We start from the raw sequence: 20,727 nt of genomic DNA, 5'->3' as shown, positions 1-20,727 counted from the left end.
TTAATTCATGAGAATGACTATTCTATCCCTTTTTTTAAGTGAGGAAAAAAGCCAGAGAAAGTCATTTGCCAGTGCAAATTTTAAGAGGCAGGGCCAAGTTTCAAATCTGGATAGTCTTTCCCAATCAACAATTTATAGGAAACCTCTCGTTATTAAAAAATAAAAAGCATAACGATTTCAGAAGTAATTGCAGTATGAGCTACTTGTTCTAACAATTATTTTTCTTCCTTCACTTGCTCAGGCTGGGTCTTGTATATATCACTTCTACATAATAAATAGCCATAGAAGCTTCCTAGTGCTTTATAGATTATGGCTTTGTACTTAAAAGAGAAAGAAACATTGGTGGGTGATTACTTCTCACTTATGACAACCTGAATGACGCTGAATTTTTACCTCACTGTTCTCAGTCAAACAGAATTTAAAATACCAATGAAGGGAACTTCAGAATGGAAGCTGATTTTTTGTTTCATAAGTCTATGATAATGCCCTCAATCTTCTCTGCCTTCTTTGGACCCCAGAGTCCTGTTTTACCTTTAAATATTTTCTATTATATGGATATTTGGCAAAGGGAAAAGTTTCCTAATTAGAAATAAAGCGTTGCTATTTTCAGACTGAAAAGTACATCCTTCAGTTTCCCTTCCATCCCGCGAAGATTTCTAGGAAATAATAAATCTCGTTCCCGAAAGGGATAAAACGCTAAAGAATGAAAGCAGGATGGCGACAATATTTACTCCAGAAGCTCGGATGTGCTAAGCGGGCAGAGGCAGTAAGCGGATTCCTCCCGCGCACGCAAAACCGTCGTCGCTTACCGCATGCTGGCAACCAATCAGGAAGCGAAGAGGGAGGGCGGGCATTCTCTGGGCAAATTCAAATTGCCCGCTAACGTCGGCACCCGGGAAGAGTTCAATCCTTTGTCCAACTGGTGATCCGAAGTATTTGAATTTGCTTCTAACCTTATGGTTATCAGAACTGATGGCCGAGCCCCTTTAGATGTAAAGTTCCTAAATGACAAAAGGCGTTCAAGGCATTATTATCGAGTTCCAGCTTTACACTAGTCAGGCTATTTCTGTCGTTAGCAGATCTCGAGTTTACCGTGATAGGAAGATCCTAATACATGACTGTTTAAGTAATTGCCCTATCACGCATACTAAATACTCAACGAGTTACAAAAGACCAGCAGAGAAGGCAAACAAGCACCAGCTCTCTCCTTGAGAATAGAGGTGGCTCTTAAAAGAGCCTTTATGGTTGCGTTTGCTGCCAACTCAAGTTTACTTAGCGCTGGTGTACTTGGTGACGGCCTTTGTACCCTCGGACACGGCGTGCTTGGCCAGCTCCCCGGGCAGCAGCAGGCGCACGGCCGTCTGGATCTCCCTGGAGGTGATGGTCGAGCGTTTGTTGTAATGAGCCAGGCGCGACGCCTCGCCCGCGATGCGTTCGAAGATGTCGTTGACGAACGAGTTCATGATGCCCATGGCCTTGGACGAGATGCCGGTGTCGGGGTGGACCTGCTTGAGCACTTTATATACGTAGATGGAGTAGCTCTCCTTGCGGCTACGCTTGCGCTTCTTGCCGTCCTTCTTCTGCGCCTTGGTCACCGCCTTCTTGGAGCCTTTCTTGGGCGCCGGAGCGGATTTGGCGGGTTCAGGCATGACTTAGAGTAGCTCAAACGCCGTGAAGAGTAAGAAACAGTATGATAAAGTTCCAAAGTGTTCTTTTCATATATAGCCTCTTATGCAAATAAGGTGATAGGCTAAAGTCCTATGTATAATTGGTGGCTATTCAGGACAACGTCAGAAGTTAGTTCTGCCCAATCACATCGAAGACTCATTTCCATTGGGCAAGAAGAAGCTGTCAATTTAACCAATGAAAAATCTTTTTTCCGCGCCTAATGAGGGTTATAAAAGATACTGCTTCTGCAGCTTTAACTTCTATTCAGAGTGTAAAGTTTTGCCAACAGAAAAGCGTCTGGCAGTGGCAAGCAGGGTGGCAAGGCTCCCGCCAAGGCCAAGACTCGCTTTAGCGGTACGGGCTGCAGTTCCCCGTGGGCAGCGTGCACCGTCAGCTCCTCAAGACCAACTACGCTGAGCGCGTCGTGACGGGCGCGCCCGTGTACTTGGCGGTGATGCTGGAATGCCTGACGGCCGAGTTGCTGGAGCTGGCGGGCAATGTGGCCCGCAACAAGAAGACACGCATCATCCCGCGCCACCTGTAGCTTGCCATCCGCAACGACAAGGAGCTTAACAAGCAGCTGGGCGAAGTCACCATCGCGCAGGGCGGCGTCCTGCCCAACATCCAGGCCGCGCTGCTGCCCAAGAAGACCGAGAGCCACCGCAAGACTTAAGGGGAAGTAGTGGCTTAGATTAGTTTGTAGCAACTGGAGCAAATCAAAGGTCCTTTTAAGGGCCATCCATATTTTCTGGATAAAGAACTTAACACTTTTTATGTTGAATGAGAAAAATGGTTTAACTGGAAAAACAGGGTTCCTAATGGTTGAAAAAAACAACGTAAAAGATAAACTGCAAGAAACGTTAAAGTTTCCGGTTTTGAAAGTCCTTTGCAGTTGAAAGGGCAAGCTCCCAGATCCTATTTCAGCCAATCGGAGCTTAGTCTCTCTCCAGTCAGCAAGAAGTACACTCACCACCCCTAGACCCTGCCAACTGACCAAAGCCACGACTCATAACCCCCCCAACTACCCTCAGGCCCAGCCAATCAGCCAGAGCCACGGTCATCACTCTCGCAAACCGCCCTGGAAACCCATAAAACTGTTCTGGGGAAAACGCAGTCTTTCTCTGGCACCTGGCCAGTGTGTTGGCACGGGTGTGAGATTAAGCTCGGGCTAGCTCGAATAAAGGCTCTTTTGCTTTTGCATCGGTGTTGGCTCCTTGGTGGTCTCCTTGGGATTCATGACTTTGGGCACAACATCTGGGGGCTCGTCCGGGATCCCAGAGACCCCCAGGACCCCCGACCCGGAGAGCCCTGTGCCGGCTGGTGAGTGCACTCAGTTATCTGTCTGTCTTTGTCTGTGTCTCATTGTTTTTGTTCGCGAACAAACCTGAAGCCTGTATAAGCCTGTAGGAGTTCCAATCTGTATCAGGGTCGGCATTGACTTAGGCGGACGCGCTGGCAGGTAGTCGACCGGGGGTCTTGGGAGACGTCCCTTGCCCCCGTCTGGAGGATGAAGTCCTCATCTGGGAGGAAAGTCGGCTGCGGCTGCAGTCCGACAGGCCCTCAACTTAAAGTTTTGCCTCCGCGGCCGCGGCAGATTCTTCTCTGTAGGCGCCTGTTTGTTGTTTGTCGTGTTTGTCTTAGTCTTGGGACAGACTCAGACGACCCCCTTGTCTCTCATGACAGACCATTTTTCTCAGACGTTAGGGAGAGAGCTCACAATTTGAGCACGGACATCAGGAAGGGAAACGTTCGTGTTTTCTGCACCTCCGAGTGGCCGTCCTTTAACGTTGGCTGGCTGCCGGAGGGAACATTTAATCCAACCACTCTTTTACAGGTTAAAGATATCAGGGGAAGAGCTAACAACCTCAGTGTGGAAGTCCAGAAGGGTCGGTGGCAGACTTTTTGTTCTAATGAGTAGCCAGTTTTCAATGTCGGATGGCTGCCAGAGGGAACCTTATCATTAATACTCAGTCTGTATGTTTGTGTGTCTAAGTGTGTAAATGAAAATATCTTTCTACCTCCGGATGGTATTAATGAAATTGATTTAAAGACAAGCGCTTGTGAAAATTGGGCATTCTAAAACTTCCAGAAAATCTGATAAAAGTTAAGCATTAATGCTAATTTGGGTTTGGCTGAGGCGTGCATGTCCTTATAGTTATCAGCTGCCAGAGTTTACTTAAAGTCATTTAAGTTGATGTTACCTGTTATTTCAAGAAGATGCTTAAAGAAAAGCTTGACTTTGTCTAATGTTTAGTAAAAGTTTTCTAGGTAATCTATCATGGTTGCTAAAAATAAGTAAACAAGTGTAGCAAATAAGCATCTTAATAATAATACTGTATTAATGTATAACAGTGTGTATATATGCAAACAGCCTGAGAATTTTTGTGGTAACCAAAATTTTTAAAGTTTGCTAAGTTATATAGACATATTTTGTGCCTAATGAGAAATTGTGTTGTAAAGCACATTTCCAAAAATGATAATATATGTTCATAGATATATCAATCTGAAGAATGCTAGTGTAACAGTTTACGGTGGCCTGTTTTTCAGTCTTCACTGAAAGTTAAAGTATCAAATGATTTTAAGTTCTAATGAAAACTACTTAAATAAGGAAATACTTAAATACTACGCTAAAAGATGTATGTTTTAATAAGAGAAGGTATAATGAAAACTCGTATGCATGCTAAAGAATGTGTTTTTTGATAAAAGAAAGTAACTTTGTTCTAAAGTACAGCTATTTATTTAAAGGGGGACAGAGACAGAGAGCAGTGTGGTGCAGCAGCGTGGTGCCTTTTGTTGTGGCGGATCCGCTCATCCTGTTGCTTTGGGGGAGGGTCAGGATGTTTAGAGATACGGCGGGATAAACCCAGGCAAGCCCAGGCATAATTCTCACCGGTTTATGTGCTTGGGACCATGGGGCAAATGAAGAATAAATTACTAAATTCTTACAGATATAGTCGTGCTATGTGAAATTAAAGCAAGTGAGTCTTTATATCAAGTGCACAGCAAAATTAGAATTTTGTTTCCAGTTAAAAAAAGTTTTCTTTAACTGTTAGTCTGCTCTTAATGTTGAAACATTGCAAAAGGTTTTCTAATTGTTTTATCAAAGCAGTTTCTCATGCTTAAAGTCTCAGTGAGTTGTCAGAATATTTTTTTTAATGAAATCTTAATATTAAAAAGACTAAAAGCTAAAGTTTAACAACTGTGTAACCTTTATTTGCCTTTGAAATATTTTGTTATCATTCTAGTTAAATAGATAAGTATTGCTTCATAGCAACCTATAGTCCTATTTAAGCAAGTGCCAAAAAAAAAAGCAAATGCAAAAAGGGGCTTTTACCTCTAGTTAACTCTGATATTTTCCAGAGGGCCCCTGGAACATGTCAGAGGAATTTTTTTCTCATTGGAAAAAGTATTTGACTAATTTGGCTTATTTATCTGATATATATATATATATATATTTACCAGGAAAGTACTGTCAAAGAGAATGATGCTAAACTTTGTTACTGAATGTTTTGTGTTACAGAAATATCCAAATTTTCTTATATCAACTCTTATAGTAAGTTCTCATCAAGTCTTTAACCATTGTCATTTGTAAGTCTTTTGTGATTTATAGTCACTGTTTTATTATTCCTAAACTAGTAAAGAACTAGATTTCAGCAGAACAGATATTAGTTACATAAGATTACATGAACTAAAGAAAATGATTTTGTGCCTTTCTGTTTCAAATGTTGATAAAGTGTTTTAAGCTTTTTCTCTTAAGCTGACAACAGTTTAGTAAATGACTATCTTTATAAGCAGGACTGAAACATTTATCTTTCTCTCTACCTGATCCCTCCAGAATTTAAAAACTTTCAGTGATTATTTTTATATTTTATGGCAGTATGTTCATTTGCATAAGTTCAGTAAGAACCTGCATTCCTTGTAAAAGGACCAATTAAAAACACTGGTTATACTACCAAGGCTTTGACTAGAATGTCATACCTGAGAGACATGTGCATAAACTCAGATATGAACAGACAGCTTGAAGGAACTAAGATTGACTTTATGGAGCCAACAAAGCCCCTTGGAAGAACTGGCGTGGTACCTTGCTTACAGAGTTCCCAGCAGCCTTACCAGGTGAGTAAGGAAGGTCACTTCCTGGCAGATGCAGAGACCTCGAGAAGAGAGGAATTCATCCAAATATACAGGTACTGCAAGCAAAGCCTGATGGCAAGTCTGGCTTGGCTGTCTGGCCTCAAGAGGCCTTTAAAAGTTCAATCTGAAATTCCTTACAAAAAGTTCCAGCAAAGCATATTTAAAAGAGCCTGTGTAATCAATTGCTCTTCTTGCTGCACTTATGCAAATAATCAAGCCAGCTGTTAATTATTTTCTTAACCTGCTTCTAATAAAAATGAGGGTGATTTTAGAGAAAAGTATTGTTTCAATAATGCAGCCTTATCCATACTAAATCCTAATACTAGTCATTGGGACATAAACTAGATCCAGAATTCCAGCTTCTTCAAAATATCTAGCTATGTTTTAGTTTTCTCCTATCATTGCAATTAAAATTTTACTATTTCTAGTTCTCGTATTCAACCATGCATTCTTAATCTCATCAAGTTTGTCCTTCCAGAATGGAAAATCCAACTCCAGATGTTGCTACATAACCTAATAACACAATTTGTTTTATCTTGCCTAGAGGCCACAAAACTGCAAATAGTAATAGAAATGAAACCTAGAATAGAAGTGCCAGCCTTCTGAGGCCCACTCAACTGACCAGTGATAGAGACCTAGCTGCACCCTTCACTGCGCCCCCTTCTCAGCATGAAGCAGCCAGAGCGGTCATCGCCCCTTTTCCCTAGCAGCAGCTAGAGTCTCTATCTGTAGAGGGGAGAATGAGACAGAGACCATAGGCTTAGACAGAATAAAGTGAGAGCCCCTGAAGAAAGCAAGGCAAGATATTTGCAATCAGAGCAACATAACTACATGCTGGAAACCTCCCCCCTACTAAAACTGTGTTGAACATTGAGCTCTAGAATCATTCTTCAGTGAGATCAGTTAATGTTCCCCAGATAAAGAAGAGTAGCACATGTTTTATTATGCTAATCATTTGTAACCATGTGTAAGATTCACTTTAGCATACTAAAAAGCCCAGGCCTATGTGCTGTCTTTCCTCCTTCTGATCTAAGTAATTTTGCATGCTGACCAACTGACTTAGCATGCAGACACAGCTGTAGACAGCATAGTAAAAGGCAGGATTCTTTAGCAAATATACAATATCTCAGCCTGCCTTAGAGGCTGGGCACGCAGTCTTTTAATGTGCGCCCGGACCAAGGCGCCAGTGTCCCAGAGAGAAATCAAGGCAGGAGATTATCTTTAATCAAGGACCCCTTGCCATCCTACTCCTTTTACTAACCCTTAGGCCCTGTATCATCAACAGGCTGGTCCAGATTGTCAGAGACCACATGGGGGCCGTCCAACTGACAGTCCTCCTTGCTCAATACAAGCCCTTAGTAATCTTGTTACTCCTGCTTACCTGATAACTTATTAAAAATAGAGTTAATACAGTCCAGCTAATGGTGCTAAGACAACAGTATCAGTCTATCTCCTTACAACTGCAAAATCTTATTAGACCCATGATTGGGTCCCTTAGGATCCAGAGGCAGAGGGAATGAAAGGGCAAGCTCCCAGATCCTATTTCAGCCGATCGGAGCTTAGTCTCCAGTCAGCAAGAAGTACACCCACCACCCCTAGACCTTGCCAACTGACCAAAGCCATGACTCATCATCCCCCCAACTACCCCCAGGCCCAGCCAATCAGCCAGAGCCACCCCCCGCAAGCCGCCCTGGAAACCCATAAAACCTTTGTTCTGGGGAAAACGCGCTCTCTTTCTGTGGCACCTGGCCAGTGTGTTGGCACGGGTGTGAGATTGAGTTCGGGCTAGCTCAAAGGCTCATGCTTTTGCATCGGTGTTGGCTCCTTGGTCTCTGTAGGGGCCGGCCTATGGCCGAGGCTGAGTCCCACTATGGCTGAACACCGCCCTTCCACTCTAGCTGACCAATGCCCTAAGATGGCGCCCGCTTCCTGGGCGCCACCCTGCCTGGTTTGGTGGCATTAGCATAAGGAAGTTGCTCCTATAGGCTTGCCCCATGCTTCCGCGCTCGTGCTCAGCTCATGCAGAAGGCGTGCTAACAATCAGCTTAAAGGTCACGCATGATCTTGATCACCATAGGCCAGCTTCCTTTACATAAGGCATAAGCAGGAAAGAGAAGCACTCTCTCACACTCTCACTCTCTCTGTCTCTCTGTCTCCTCTCATTCTTCCTCTCACTCGCTCCCTCCAGCTGTTGCTTCTTCTCACTCACCTTCTCCCGGCCTTCCGAGCAACAATAAAGAACTGAAGTGAACCAGGTCTGTGTACGTATGGCTGTCGTCACCGCCACAAGGGGCGAACGCGGTAGGTCTCCTTGGGATTCACGACTTCGGGCACAATACAGTGACTGAACCAGTCCCTATTGCTATCAAGTGTCCACAGGGAGCCATTAACTTGGTTTCTGAAATATTTGGATACAAAAGAAATTGTCGTCGTAATTCGAATTTGCACGGCACAGCAAGCAACTTGCCCACCAAGGCGGCCCTCAAGCGCGTTGGACACGGGCGGCGTGAAGAAGCCCCACCACTACCAGCCTGGCACGGTGGCGCTGCGCGAGATACGCCGCTACCAGAAGTCCACCGAGCTGCCGTTCCAGCGCCTGGTGCGCGAGATCGAGCAGGACTTCAAGACCGACCCGTGCTTCCAGCGCTCGGCCGTGATGGCGCTGCAGGAGGAGTGTGAGGCCCACCCGGTGGGGCTTTTCGAGGACACCAACCTGTGCGCCATCCACGTCAAGCACGGCACCAGCGGGTCACCATTATGCCCAAGGACATCCAGTTCCCCTACAGATCAATGGAAATTCATGACGCAATAGGCTTCCCCTACCCAAAGGCTGTCAGACCCACATACATTTTTCCCGATAGTACATGTGCTGCAAGACAGTCCTCCTCACCACTCTACCACGCTAAATGAAATGAGTGAGGTAAGATTACATCCGCAGATGCAACACCATTCTGGAGACCGAGAAAAGTTTCTCATAATTGGTGTGCACCTAAAATCTGTTGTCTGTTGTCTGAAGTGCTGTTGTCTGAGTACTTGACAGGGCAAAAAGTCAGTCAAGAAGTTTGAGTAAATGTTTTTGAAATGTGTAACGAATCACACAGACTGTTCTGCCTCAAAAACTTAAAAGTATGTGTAGGATAAGAAAATAAGGGACTATGGAATGGTTTGACAAAGAGCTGTTCATGTGTATTGGAGAACTGTATATTGTGGTGTCTGACAAACCGAGGTCCCTCAGCAAAACTGACAGGATTATCTATGGCAGAGGATTATTTAATGTGACATTACAAGTAACTTGTTACAAGAAACCAAATATGGAATATCTCTGCCAATGATTTTTATTGCCCAAGTGGAAGAACCCCTACACTCTGCTCACCTTTAATTGATGTTATCTCACAAAGAAAAGTTCTTAACTTTTTTTCTTGAATATGGTGAACACCTTTGACTAATGACATGGAAACCTTTTTGAGCATGTTTTATGTTAATAAAATGCAAAAATTGCAAAAGAAAATTTACTACATTAGTTACCAAAGTATTTTTAACAATAAATTTGAATGAGTGGCATAATGTGCTTACATAGTTAACATACTACATGATACAATCTTTTGGTGAATCTAAAAACTGCTGTCAGTAATTAGATGAGTATAAATGATGGCTCAAGATAATGCAGCAACTGTCATGAGAAAAATGAAACATCTGTAATTACCAGTGAGTAGCAAAGTAACAGGTACTGAGGTTTGTGGCCTAAATTCATAACAAAGTAAAATGCTAAATTCCAGTCAGAGATTAATTGCAATATATTTTTCCCCATTCAAAATTATGGACTTCCCCCTCACCACCGCCCATCCACACCCTGCCTTGAGGGGTTTTTGTTTTTTGGTTTTTATCCTCAGAGGTGTTGAGGTATATATGGATCAAGGTTGAAAACCCTTGCTCTAAAATTTGGTCAACCATGCCTTTTCAACTTAATTATAATTTTCCCCTGAAACTTAATCTTACTATCCACATTTTTTTAGCATTTTTTTAACACATATAATTTTCTCATACTAATATTCACACCCTTTGGTTTTTTCTATTTCTTGTATTTAAAATATAACTACTTCAAATACTAGTCTAAATATGACTTCTTGGAATACACCCAAATGCCAACAATTATAGGCACTAAAATGGTCCTGCCAAAAACAGTAAAATGGTTTAACTTTTCTATAGGCTTTTTAGAAGCTATATAATCCAGGTTATTTTAGTCAGTCATTCTATCTTTAAATATGTCTTCCAATTGTAGGGGAAAAAAAAATTTTTTTCCTTCACTGAATTTTTGGCTGAGACCCCTGTAGTAAAAGACATATTTGCAAGAGGAAAACATAAGTTTATTAACATTGTTAAATGACAAAAATTCAACTTGAGTAAATTTAAAGATCAAATTGGCTTTATTCAATGATTCATCAATCAGGCACCATCCCATCTAGCACTAGAAAGGAGCCCCACTGAACTACTGAAAAAGAAAGATTTTTAAAAGTGGAAAAGGGGTTGAAAAAATTATTGGCCAAGAATACATTGTTTCAGGCAAGGCCATCCTCCTGATAGGATTACAAGGGCCTATAAAGTGGATTAGTTTACTAGTTTTGACCGGTTAATTCCAGGTTGACTGGTAAAAGGTTACAGAGACTGTAATTGGGCTAGACTTTAAGGTTTGGTTTGTTGACTTACGGTTCAGCCCAAGTTAACTCCATTTGGAGCCTGCTGTCTTCTTTTTAACTGCATGCATACCTCATTGCATACATGGGAGAGTCCCAGGGGAAAATGAGTAGTTCCCGAGGTGCCTTAGAACTACTGCCTAAAGATCTTCAGCCATAGACAAAAGGTGTGGGGAGCGCAGCTGCAGGGAAGTGACTAGGAAAACAAGGGCAAAGTTAGTTAGGCAGATTTAAGTCGATGCCTGGATTTCTCTCCTGTGCGATGTGGGTAAAATTGCAGTATTTCCAGAATCTCTTGCCTGGCCTGAGTACATGTCCGTATCAATAGGTGTTTCCAAGGGGTGAAGTATCCATCTTCATATCAATAGGTAATTACATGGAGAGTGAGGGTTTTTCTGGACCACAAAGGTTATGTGGGGTTCCTTCTGCAGCTGGGTTGTGAGAGATATGGGAGAGCAGAAGTGGATGACTGCTTGTAAGAAATAAACGGGTTTCTCCCTTTGACTGATTTCGGTTTCAAAGGTATTTTGCCCCGGGATTTCCCTGAAGAGTTACATGGAACATCTAAAGGCAAAATGTGGAAGATACTGACCGTAATGACAGTTTTTGGAAGTGATATGCAAAATAAATACTGAAAACTTATATTGTCCCTTTGCTCCCATAGTGTAATCACTGATCTGGGAACTTCCATCTGGTAAAGAAAGATAATGTTTGGAGTTCTTTGGCTTGTGGCAACGTATCTGCAGTCTCTACCACCATCTTCACAAAGCCTTCTTTCCTGTGTCTTTATATCCTCTCCTTTTACAGGGAAAACAGTCATTAGATTTAGAGCCTACCCTAAATCCAGTGTGGGTAAAATTGTAATATTTCCAGAATTTCTCACCTGGCTTTAGTATATCTGCATATCAATAGGCATTCAGAGGTGGAAAGAAGTTTGGTTTTAGTGCATTTTTATCATTCCTCAGGGGTGGAGAGAAGTTCATCTCCATATCAATGGGTAATTACCTGGGCAAGGAGGGCTTATCTGTACCTGAGAGGTGAGGGGGAAGGCTGGTTTTGCTGCTGCTGAAGTAGTAGAGATGGGCTGGACTGCAGTTTTGTAAGCAATAAATGACTCGTAAACTTTATTTCTCCCTTTGACTGATTTTGGTTTTTAGACGTATTTTACCCCAGGATTTCCTCTCCCCGGCCTAACAATAACCTACTGCACTGGGTAGATTTAGCTATTGGAGTCAGGTAACAGCCGAAGTTAGGTCCATCTCTCCTCAAGAAACTGGTAAATAGAGCACTATTTTCCTTGATGATTACATTTCAAAGACAGGGCCTAAGGTCCTTGAGGAAACATTCCTGAGTTAAGAGGCTGACAAAAAGACTTGGCCATTAAAAGGATTTATGTGCATTTGAAAAGTACAGAGAAATAAATTCTGAAAGGAAAAGGAAAGGACCCTTGGAGAATTAAGTTTCTGATTTTCAATTTATATTTGCCCTTAAACTAAAAGCCTATGCTATCTACCCTCTCCATAAAATACAATGAATTAATTACCTTACCGCTGGTTGAATCAGTTTTGTTTTTACAAAGGTGTTTGGCAAGTTTTATTGTAACCAGAAGTACATAAAAAATTAAAAAAATAGTTTAATGAAAGATTTGTCTTTATTTAATGAAATTTAAAATACTTTGAAAATACTGTAATGCAACATGGCTAAACGTAACCCTCATTGAAATGTGATAGCAAGAAAATCACTGAATAATTACATTCTGATGCTAAGTGCGATTAAAATTTCTCAGAATTTAAACAATAGTAAAATTGTAATTTTTAAACAATTAGAATATCTAACCAAAAATGTTTGAAGTATATAATCAGTCTTTAAATAGAAGTTTTCCTAGAAAAACAAAAGCATACTTTCCTCTGCATTCGAGTTTTCCACTTGTTCATTGACAACTTAATTCTTACAAAAGTGTTTGGGGGAGCGCAGTGTATTTTCCTCCGTCCCCGCCACGACAAAGAATTGAAGGGCAGAGACACAGTTAGTGAAGTAGAGTAAAAGTTTTATTTACGGATACTTAGAGGAGCGCCCCCTGAAAGGTTGAAAAAGAGTTTAAAGTTAAAAGGTTATGCATTTGGAAAGTGCAGGCAGTCTCAAAGAAGCGCTTCGAAAGGTTGGGGGTTCTCCCTTTTAATGATTCTTTAGGGATGTGTCTGAGGGCTGGAGGAGCAGACTAGTTAAGTGGTCTTTGAATACTTAGAATTAACTTAACACAAGGAACTTCCCGCTCTGATTTTGAGACTGGGACCATGGGTGTAGTCAGACAAGAGTAGGGTGAGGGCCTCCGGGAAAAGCGAGGCAGAATATTAAACAGTCAGAGCAATGTAACAATGGGCAAAGAAGTCCCCATTGAAACTCTGTGCTAAGCATTATACAAAGTCAAGGTCACACTAATTCTCTAGGGAAAGATACCTACACATATAGACAATTTCAGTGAGATTAGTTAAAGGTCAAAAGGCCAGGAGCACCTTGGCCTGGAATGTTCTGCAAGGGTATCAGCATAACCCATGACTCTGCTGTTAGCCCTGGCAATCAGACTATGACCCAGCCCACCTTGAGGACAGGGCAGGTGATGCAAGTCCACACCCCTAAATTCATGTTCTCGAAAAATCCTCAACTGCCTATAAAACCCCCTAAACAACGCACCACTACAGACTCTCTTGTCCTCTCCTGGCGTGAGTCGGTAGCTCTGTCATTTCACTTTATCTCTAAATAAAAGCCTGTACCTTGCTCTCCTACCTTGAGTATTTATGAAGCTCATTCTTCAGCTTCGTGAGCAAGAACCCCGGCATCATCTTCTCCCTGGGATACCGGCATCTTGGTCTAGGGGGAGATCAAATAGGCTGCCTGCCAGGACCCCAAGGTGGGCTGAGTTATTGTCTGTTTGGTAAAGAGTAAGTTAAGAATCTTACATTTTTAACTTCCTGGGTATTAAAATACAATCTTTAAGATGGAATGTTTCCTGCCTTTTACTATGTTGTTTACGGCTGGGCCAGCATGCTAAATTAGTTGCCTAGGTTACAAACTACTTAATTAGGGCCGGAAGGAGAAAAAAAACAGCACATAAGTAAAGGTAAATAAAGTAAGCTGGGCCTGCATGATTAACAATAAAGACATAGGTTATGCTGAGGTACTCCTTTTTCTGGGGAATATTCGAACATTCCAGGCCAAGTTGCTGCTGGCTTTTTTAACTTTAATTGATTAATTTTGGGACTAAAGTTTTAGTGGACTTTTCTGGCCTTTTTCTCTTTCCACCCCGCTCATATCTATTTTCCTGCCTAACAAAAGTTTTTTAATTTTTAAAGTTATATATTACATAGTAAAATCTGTTCTGAGATAAAATTAAAGACCTGGATTGGTGGAGAGATTTAGTATTTTTAGGTTAGGAGGACACACAGTATTTCAAAAATAACAATTCTGCCCTAATAAATGGGTAGGCTTAACAGTTTTGACCAGAGTACTAAAAGAACTTCTTTCTTGCAACAAGACATGATTTATAACTTCAAGAATGAATGGTAATAATAGAAATTATTTGAAAATAATTAAGATGTAGGAACACTGCCAAGTGTTAAAATATTTTTCAACATTTCAAATAATTCACATAACACTTCTGCACTACACACAGATTGATCAGCACAGCAATAAAATCTCAGGAATTAATTTTAAGAGAAAAATTCAATGTATAATCAAGTTCCTCAAACCAGTAGGAATATTTAATATGTTATACTGATTAGCCAGCTAGTTAATTTTTCAAAAGTTCATTCGCTTTACAAGAAGGATTATTTTAGGGTAAAAATTTTTAAATGGTTCTATCCTGCTGTTGAAATGAAAATTGGTACACCTTCTGTGGAAATTTAGCAATATACCTGAAAGATCTTAAAATTTTCTATTTTATTTAGCACATTCTTATTCTATTTCTGGGAAGTTATTTCACGTGATATATTTCTCCCGCAGATTAAGGAGAAAAACTACAAAATGGTATAGTTTTATACAAATAGTTAGAGAAAAAAATACATGTATACATGTAGAGATAAAAGCAGAATATTGTATTCTCTTTACATTTTTATGTATTTTCTGCAATGTTTAAGTTTCGCTGTTTTATGAGGATGGGTCGCCAGACACATTACAAGAGAAGAGAGGCAGGAAAATAGGTATTAAGAATTCAAAAGAATTAACTGAAAGAACAAAAGGGAGTAGCATAGGACGCTTGTTTCACTTTAGGTTCCCTTCCCCAAACTAGAGGCACTTCCCGCCACAGCTCTTAAGTTTTCACTCTGGTCCGCAGAGGTTACCCATAAAAAGGAGATAATCTGAGGGGGTGGGCTCTTTTTGATTTTCAACTTCTTGAAAATGTCTGGACGCGGGAAGGGCGGAAAGGGCCTGGGCAAAGGCGGCGCCAAGCGCCACCGCAAGGTCCTGCGGGACAACATCCAGGGCATCACCAAACCCGCCATCCGCCGCCTTGCCCGGCGCGGAGGGGTCAAGCGCATCTCTGGCCTCATCTACGAGGAGACCCGCGGGGTGCTGAAGGTGTTCCTGGAGAACGTGATCCGGGACGCCGTCACCTACACCGAGCACGCCAAGCGCAAGACGGTCACGGCCATGGACGTGGTCTACGCGCTCAAGCGCCAGGGCCGCACTCTGTACGGCTTTGGCGGCTAACGTAATTTGGAATAACGTCATTTGCTAAAAAAAAAAAAAAGGCCCTTTTAAGGGCCCCCAAAACTTTCATTGAAAGAGCTGGAGTGATTGTCAGAAAACAAGTGTTTAGTAAATCATTAATTTGGTTCAGGTGTGCTCTGGGTAGGGTGTTACACAGGGTGTTATATTTGGGCGGCTCGTGGTATTGGCTCCGGGCCAAGACTCCCAGGCCTGTGGGGAACCAGAGCTCCGCGAGTCAGCGGCCCTTCTCTGGGTGCAGGCTGAATTCAACTTCTCTGGCTTATTAATTTGGGGTCATCGTCCTAATAAATAAGAGTCTACCTGAGACCAAGAGTACTCTGTCCAACAATCTCCCTCGGATCCTGTAGATATATCCCTAATGACAGCCTGAAGGGTTTAAGAAAGGTATACTTTACATTAGTCAAGAACCTTCAGAAAAATGCGGTGTTTGGCTGAAGGGAGTTGAAGAGATCTGTAACGGAGTATTGGGAGAGTTTTGTTCACCTTTCTCCTCTACATTTAACTATGGCTGGAAACATTTGGACAGTCTTAACCAGTCCACAGTACATTTGCCTCCCTTTCCAATGTTTGCCTTTTGGTACAATCTTAAACACTAAAGTACATCATCTATACAAAAGATACTAGTGAATACCACACCACTTAATTCAAATACAATGGGATCCCGTGTTGGCAAAACTGGACAGCTACATGCAAGACAATGAAACGATTGTCTAACCCCATACACCAAAGTAAACTCAAAATGGATCAAAGACCTGAATGTAAGTCATGAACCCAAAAAACTCTTAGAAGAAAACAAGCAAAAATCGAATATAAACATGAGCAATTTTTTCCCTAATGCATCTTCTCGGGCAAGGGAAACAAAATAAAAAATGAACAAATGGGACTACATCATGCTAAAAAGGTTCTATACAGCAAAGGACACCATCAGCAGAACAAAAAGGCATCCTACAGTATGGGAGAATATTTGTAAATGGCATATCTGACAAGGGTTTAACATTCAAAATATATAAAGAACTCACATGCCTCAACACCCAAAATGTTTGCAAATAACTCTATTAAAAAAATGGGTAGAGGATATGAACAGATTCTTCTCCAAAGAGGAAATTCAGATGCCCAATAGACACGTGAAAAGATGCTCCACATCGCTAATTATCAGGGAAATGCAAATTAAAACCACAATGAGATACCACCTAACACCAGTTAGGATGGCCTACATCGAAAAGACTAGGAACAAGCAAATGTTGGCAAGGATGCAGAGAAAGGGGAACCCTCCTACACTGCTGGTGGGAATGTAAACTAGTTCAGCCATTATGGAAAGCAGTATGGAGGTTCCTCAAAAAACTAAAAGTAGAAATACCATTTGACCCAGGAATTCCACTCCTAGGAATTTACCCTAAGAATGTAGGACCCCAGTTTCAAAAAGACATATACTTCCCTATGTTTATTGCAGCACTATTTACAATAGCCAAGAAATGGAAGCAACCTAAGTGTCCATCTGTAAATGAATGGATAAAGAAGAGGTGGTACATATACACAATGGAATACTATTCAGCCATAAGAAAGAAACAAGTCCTACCAATTGCAGCAACATGGATGGAGCTAGAGGGTATTATGCTCAGTGAAATAAGCCATGCGAGAAAGACAAGTACCAAATAATTTCACTCATCTGTGGAGTATAAGAACAAAGCAAAAACTGAAGGAACGTTATCAGCAGCAGACTCACAGAACCCAATGGACTAACAGTTGCTAAAGGGAAAGGGACTGGGGGTGGGGTGGGTAGGAAGGGAGGGATAAGGGGAATAAGGGGCATTACAATTAGCACACATAAAGGAGGGGGGAGCATGGGGAAGGCAGTATAGCACAGAGAAGTAGTGACTCTATAGCATCTTACTATGCTGATGGACAGTGACTGTGATGGGGTATGTGGTGGGGACTTGATAATGGGGGAAATCTAGTAACTACAATGTTGCTCATGTGATTATATATTAATGATACCAAGAGAAAAAATACAATGGGATCCCTCTGTGTGTCCCTTTTCAACAGCACAGCTCTCCATTTTCCCTAGTGAGTTAATCCTCTACCTGTAATTAACCAGCACCCTGATTTTGGTGTTTATTGTTCCTATGCTTCTTAGTTTTTAACTTTACTTGCACATACCCCTAAATAACATATAGCATCATGTCTCTCCTTTTAAAACTTTTTAGAAATCAGTACACCTCTATGAAACATTTGTTTTTCTGTATTTGCTTTTCATATCTGTGTTGAAACATGTAATTGTTTATTTCCCTTCTGAAGTCTTGCAGTGAGTCAATAGCACATAACATTCATTTCCCTGATAGAAATTTAAATATCTTAAATTTTTCATTATAAATAGCGCTACAGTGGGCATTGTACACAGCTGTGCTCTTTCTCTAGTTACATATCTAGGAGTGAAACTGCTTGGTATAAGGGTATGTAGATATTCAACATGAAAATAAAGAAACAATTAGCTTTTCAGGATTGTATTTTGTTTACACTCTCATATTCCACCAGTACTCTTGACAGTTCTTGTTACTTCACATCTTCAACATTTTCCTAATGTCAGAATTAAATTGTCAGTCTAAGGATTTGCTAAATGGTATCGCATTGTGTATTAAGTTGCATTTCTCTGGTTATAACGTTGTTTATTTTCTTATAGGATTTTGGCTATTTGGGAATTTTCCCCTTAATGGGAACTACCTGTCCATATTTTTTTGCCTGTTTTTTTGTTTCCTGGGATTTATTTATTTGTAAGTATTCTTTCTTTATATATTTTGGCTTTTAAACTTTTTCAGCATGAGAAATATATTGTCACCTTGGGGGTTGATTTGTTTTTAGTTATTGTGTATCTTTAGGTTCACAAAAATTAATTAGTAATGTTGATTTTTGACAGTTATGAATGCTGGCTTTTCATATAGGAGTTACTTCCCTCTTCCTTAATTCTCCAAAAAAAAGGTTATCAATGGACAAAAAAATTAGGCGGGTTATCTCATTGTCTTAAAATTTAGAGCTAAACTGATTGAAAGAGCTGAAAAGATTGATCTTTCTATTCTCTAAATAAGCAATGATTAACTGAATGCTTAACATTTCCAAAACGTGAAACAAAAAAAGGTAAAGAGTGAAAGAAAAAATAATGCCTAAGATATATTAAAAGTTTATTCAAATTTGTTAAATGCTTTACATGGATTATTCTCCTGTTAATAATCCTGATAGGTTTCATCATTTTAAAATGGCAAAATAACTGACATCCAAATCAAATAACCAAGGCACCAAATGTTATATTCTATAACCCAAGCTGTAACATTCTCAATCACTCTCTCAATTGAGATATTTATTTTCATGTTGAATATCTACATACCCTTATACCAAGCAGTTTCACTCCTAGATATGTAACTAGAGAAAGAGCACAGCTGTGTACAATGCCCACTGTAGCGCTATTTATAATGAAAAATTTAAGATATTTAAATTTCTATCAGGGAAATGAATGTTATGTGCTATTGACTCACTGCAAGACTTCAGAAGGGAAATAAACAATTACATGTTTCAACACAGATATGAAAAGCAAATACAGAAAAACAAATGTTTCATAGAGGTGTACTGATTTCTAAAAAGTTTTAAAAGGAGAGACATGATGCTATATGTTATTTAGGGGTATGTGCAAGTAAAGTTAAAAACTAAGAAGCATAGGAACAATAAACACCAAAATCAGGGTGCTGGTTAATTACAGGTAGAGGATTAACTCACTAGGGAAAATGGAGAGCTGTGCTGTTGAAAAGGGACACACAGAGGGATCCCATTGTATTTTTTCTCTTTTGGTATCATTAATATATAATTACATGAGCAACATCATAAAGAGTATAGTGGTCCTGGTCATATAATGGAGAATTTGGGGAAGTGTGTCAGGCCAGGTACAAGATCTGCCTGTGAATATGTCAACTTGATTCCATTATCCGCATTTTTCTTTTGTAATTGGTCAGGTTGTGGACCTGAGAAAGTCACTTTTATTCTCACACCACACAGATCTCATTTTGTCTGGATAGCACAGAATTTAACACCTGAAAGGAATCACAAGGATCAGTTCTTTTACAAATAGGATACTGGAATGTAAGGGCTTGAAAAAATTTGCTCAATTATTAAAGGCAGTACAAGATTCCAATTTTTCTTAGTACGTCCTTGTTTTTTCCATAGTATACAACATATCTGTCACTCGTCTCTGTACCTGTATATATTTGATTTTAAAAACTAGTGAATTGGTCACACAAGACTTTGAGACCTGTATTGTCTTTACGCAGGAGGAAAGCTATGCTTATCTTTGTCTTTTTACTCCTCCGGGCCTGGGATTGTCCTGATCCCAAATGGGCTGGAGACCAAAGCTTTAAAAAAGAAAGGTGAATGAAAGCAATTGTTTTTCCAATTTAATCCCCTTATTTTGTATCTTTTTATTCACATAGCACCGCCTAGGACATAACGAGTCAAAATAAAAAGGCTGCACTTCAGGTTATTGGAGACAGAACTCATAACAGGATGTTAACTACGAAGGAAAAGAGGACACGTGATAGGCTGTTGGGGTTTAAAACAGGAAGCCACCCTACTTTCTCAAAACCGAAGGATGTTTTCACGCCATGTATGTACATTATCATATACTATAGTTTACGTAATATATATATATATATTTACACACACATTTTGGGTCACCACCCCATTTTAAGAGCCGTGTACCTGATTTCGTAAAAGATACTTGATACTATAGCCGGTTGCCTTCTAGCCGAGCACCGCACACATTCCTCAGTGTAATGGAATCCCCACAACCACTCACGGAAACCGCCATAATTAAAGCCTAGACTGGAAGAAAGTAATTGCAGCTCTGATGCTGAGTGCTTAGTGGCTCTTAAAAGAGCCTTTGGGTTAACTTTAAAGACGCTTACTTGGCAAATTTACTTGGCGCTGGTGTACTTGGTGACTGCCTTGGTGCCCTCAGACACCGCATGCTTGGCCAGTTCTCCGGGGAGCAGCAGGCGCACGGCTGTCTGGATCTCCCTGGAGGTGATGGTCGAGCGCTTGTTGTAATGAGCCAGGCGCGACGCCTCGCCCGCGATGCGCTCGAAGATGTCGTTGACGAATGAGTTCATAATGCCCATGGCTTTGGACGAGATGCCGGTGTCCGGGTGGACCTGCTTGAGTACCTTGTACACGTACACAGAGTAGCTCTCCTTGCGGCTGCGCTTGCGCTTCTTGCCATCTTTCTTTTGCGCTTTAGTCACCGCCTTCTTGGAGCCCTTCTTGGGTGCCGGAGCGGACTTTGCGAGTTCAGGCATAGTGGAAAACGCAAACTACCTACTACAGTAACAAGGACAAAGTGGCACAAGCAGAGCCCGACAGGTCCATTTTATATAGAACCGCTTATGCAAATAGATGATGAGTTAAAGACCTGCATATGATTGGTCACCTTTTGGATGACGTCAGAAGTTAGCTCTGAACAATCAGAACACAA

General features: G+C 41.0%; 3 protein-coding genes and 2 pseudogenes across 4 annotated transcripts; 3 read left to right on the top strand and 2 right to left on the bottom strand.

Moving 5' to 3' along the window:
- Window positions 1–820: 820 nt before the first annotated feature.
- On the bottom strand, window positions 821–20,713 carry LOC118910542 (histone H2B type 1-L). 2 transcript variants are annotated; one of them, XM_036881817.2, is made up of 2 exons: window positions 20,162–20,712; window positions 821–1,001 (listed from the first exon to the last, which is right to left on the bottom strand). In XM_036881817.2, exon 1 carries the CDS (start codon window positions 20,549–20,551, stop codon window positions 20,171–20,173), a length of 381 nt encoding a protein of 126 aa, XP_036737712.1. In that variant the 5' UTR covers window positions 20,552–20,712; the 3' UTR covers window positions 821–1,001; window positions 20,162–20,170. The 2 variants fall into 2 exon arrangements, with proteins under 2 accessions (XP_036737712.1, XP_036737777.1); XM_036881882.2 differs by lacking the exon at window positions 821–1,001 and adding an exon at window positions 19,967–20,078 and having other exon boundaries at window positions 20,162–20,713.
- On the bottom strand, window positions 1,135–1,855 carry LOC118910645 (histone H2B type 1-J). Its single transcript, XM_036882000.2, has one exon. It carries the CDS (start codon window positions 1,647–1,649, stop codon window positions 1,269–1,271), a length of 381 nt encoding a protein of 126 aa, XP_036737895.1. The 5' UTR covers window positions 1,650–1,855; the 3' UTR covers window positions 1,135–1,268.
- LOC118909535 (histone H2A type 1-J-like) lies at window positions 1,732–2,410 on the top strand (annotated as a pseudogene).
- Window positions 8,144–10,732, top strand: LOC118909478 (histone H3.1-like; annotated as a pseudogene).
- Window positions 13,411–15,552, top strand: LOC118910694 (histone H4). Its single transcript, XM_036882118.2, has one exon. It carries the CDS (start codon window positions 14,886–14,888, stop codon window positions 15,195–15,197), a length of 312 nt encoding a protein of 103 aa, XP_036738013.1. The 5' UTR covers window positions 13,411–14,885; the 3' UTR covers window positions 15,198–15,552.
- Window positions 20,714–20,727: the final 14 nt, after the last annotated feature.

This window comes from Manis pentadactyla, chromosome 16 (genome assembly GCF_030020395.1).
Source record: "Manis pentadactyla isolate mManPen7 chromosome 16, mManPen7.hap1, whole genome shotgun sequence".
NCBI classification, from domain to species: Eukaryota; Metazoa; Chordata; class Mammalia; order Pholidota; family Manidae; genus Manis; species Manis pentadactyla.
The sequence above is the reverse complement of the archived record's forward strand: the minus strand, read 5'-3'. Positions and strand labels throughout refer to the sequence as shown.

Bases quoted from the DNA above. Each gene is read 5' to 3' on its own strand.
- LOC118910645 (XM_036882000.2), bottom strand. From the start codon at position 1,649: ATGCCTGAACCCGCCAAATCCGCTCCGGCGCCCAAGAAAGGCTCCAAG.
- LOC118910694 (XM_036882118.2), top strand. From the start codon at position 14,886: ATGTCTGGACGCGGGAAGGGCGGAAAGGGCCTGGGCAAAGGCGGCGCC.
- LOC118910542 (XM_036881882.2), bottom strand. From the start codon at position 20,551: ATGCCTGAACTCGCAAAGTCCGCTCCGGCACCCAAGAAGGGCTCCAAG.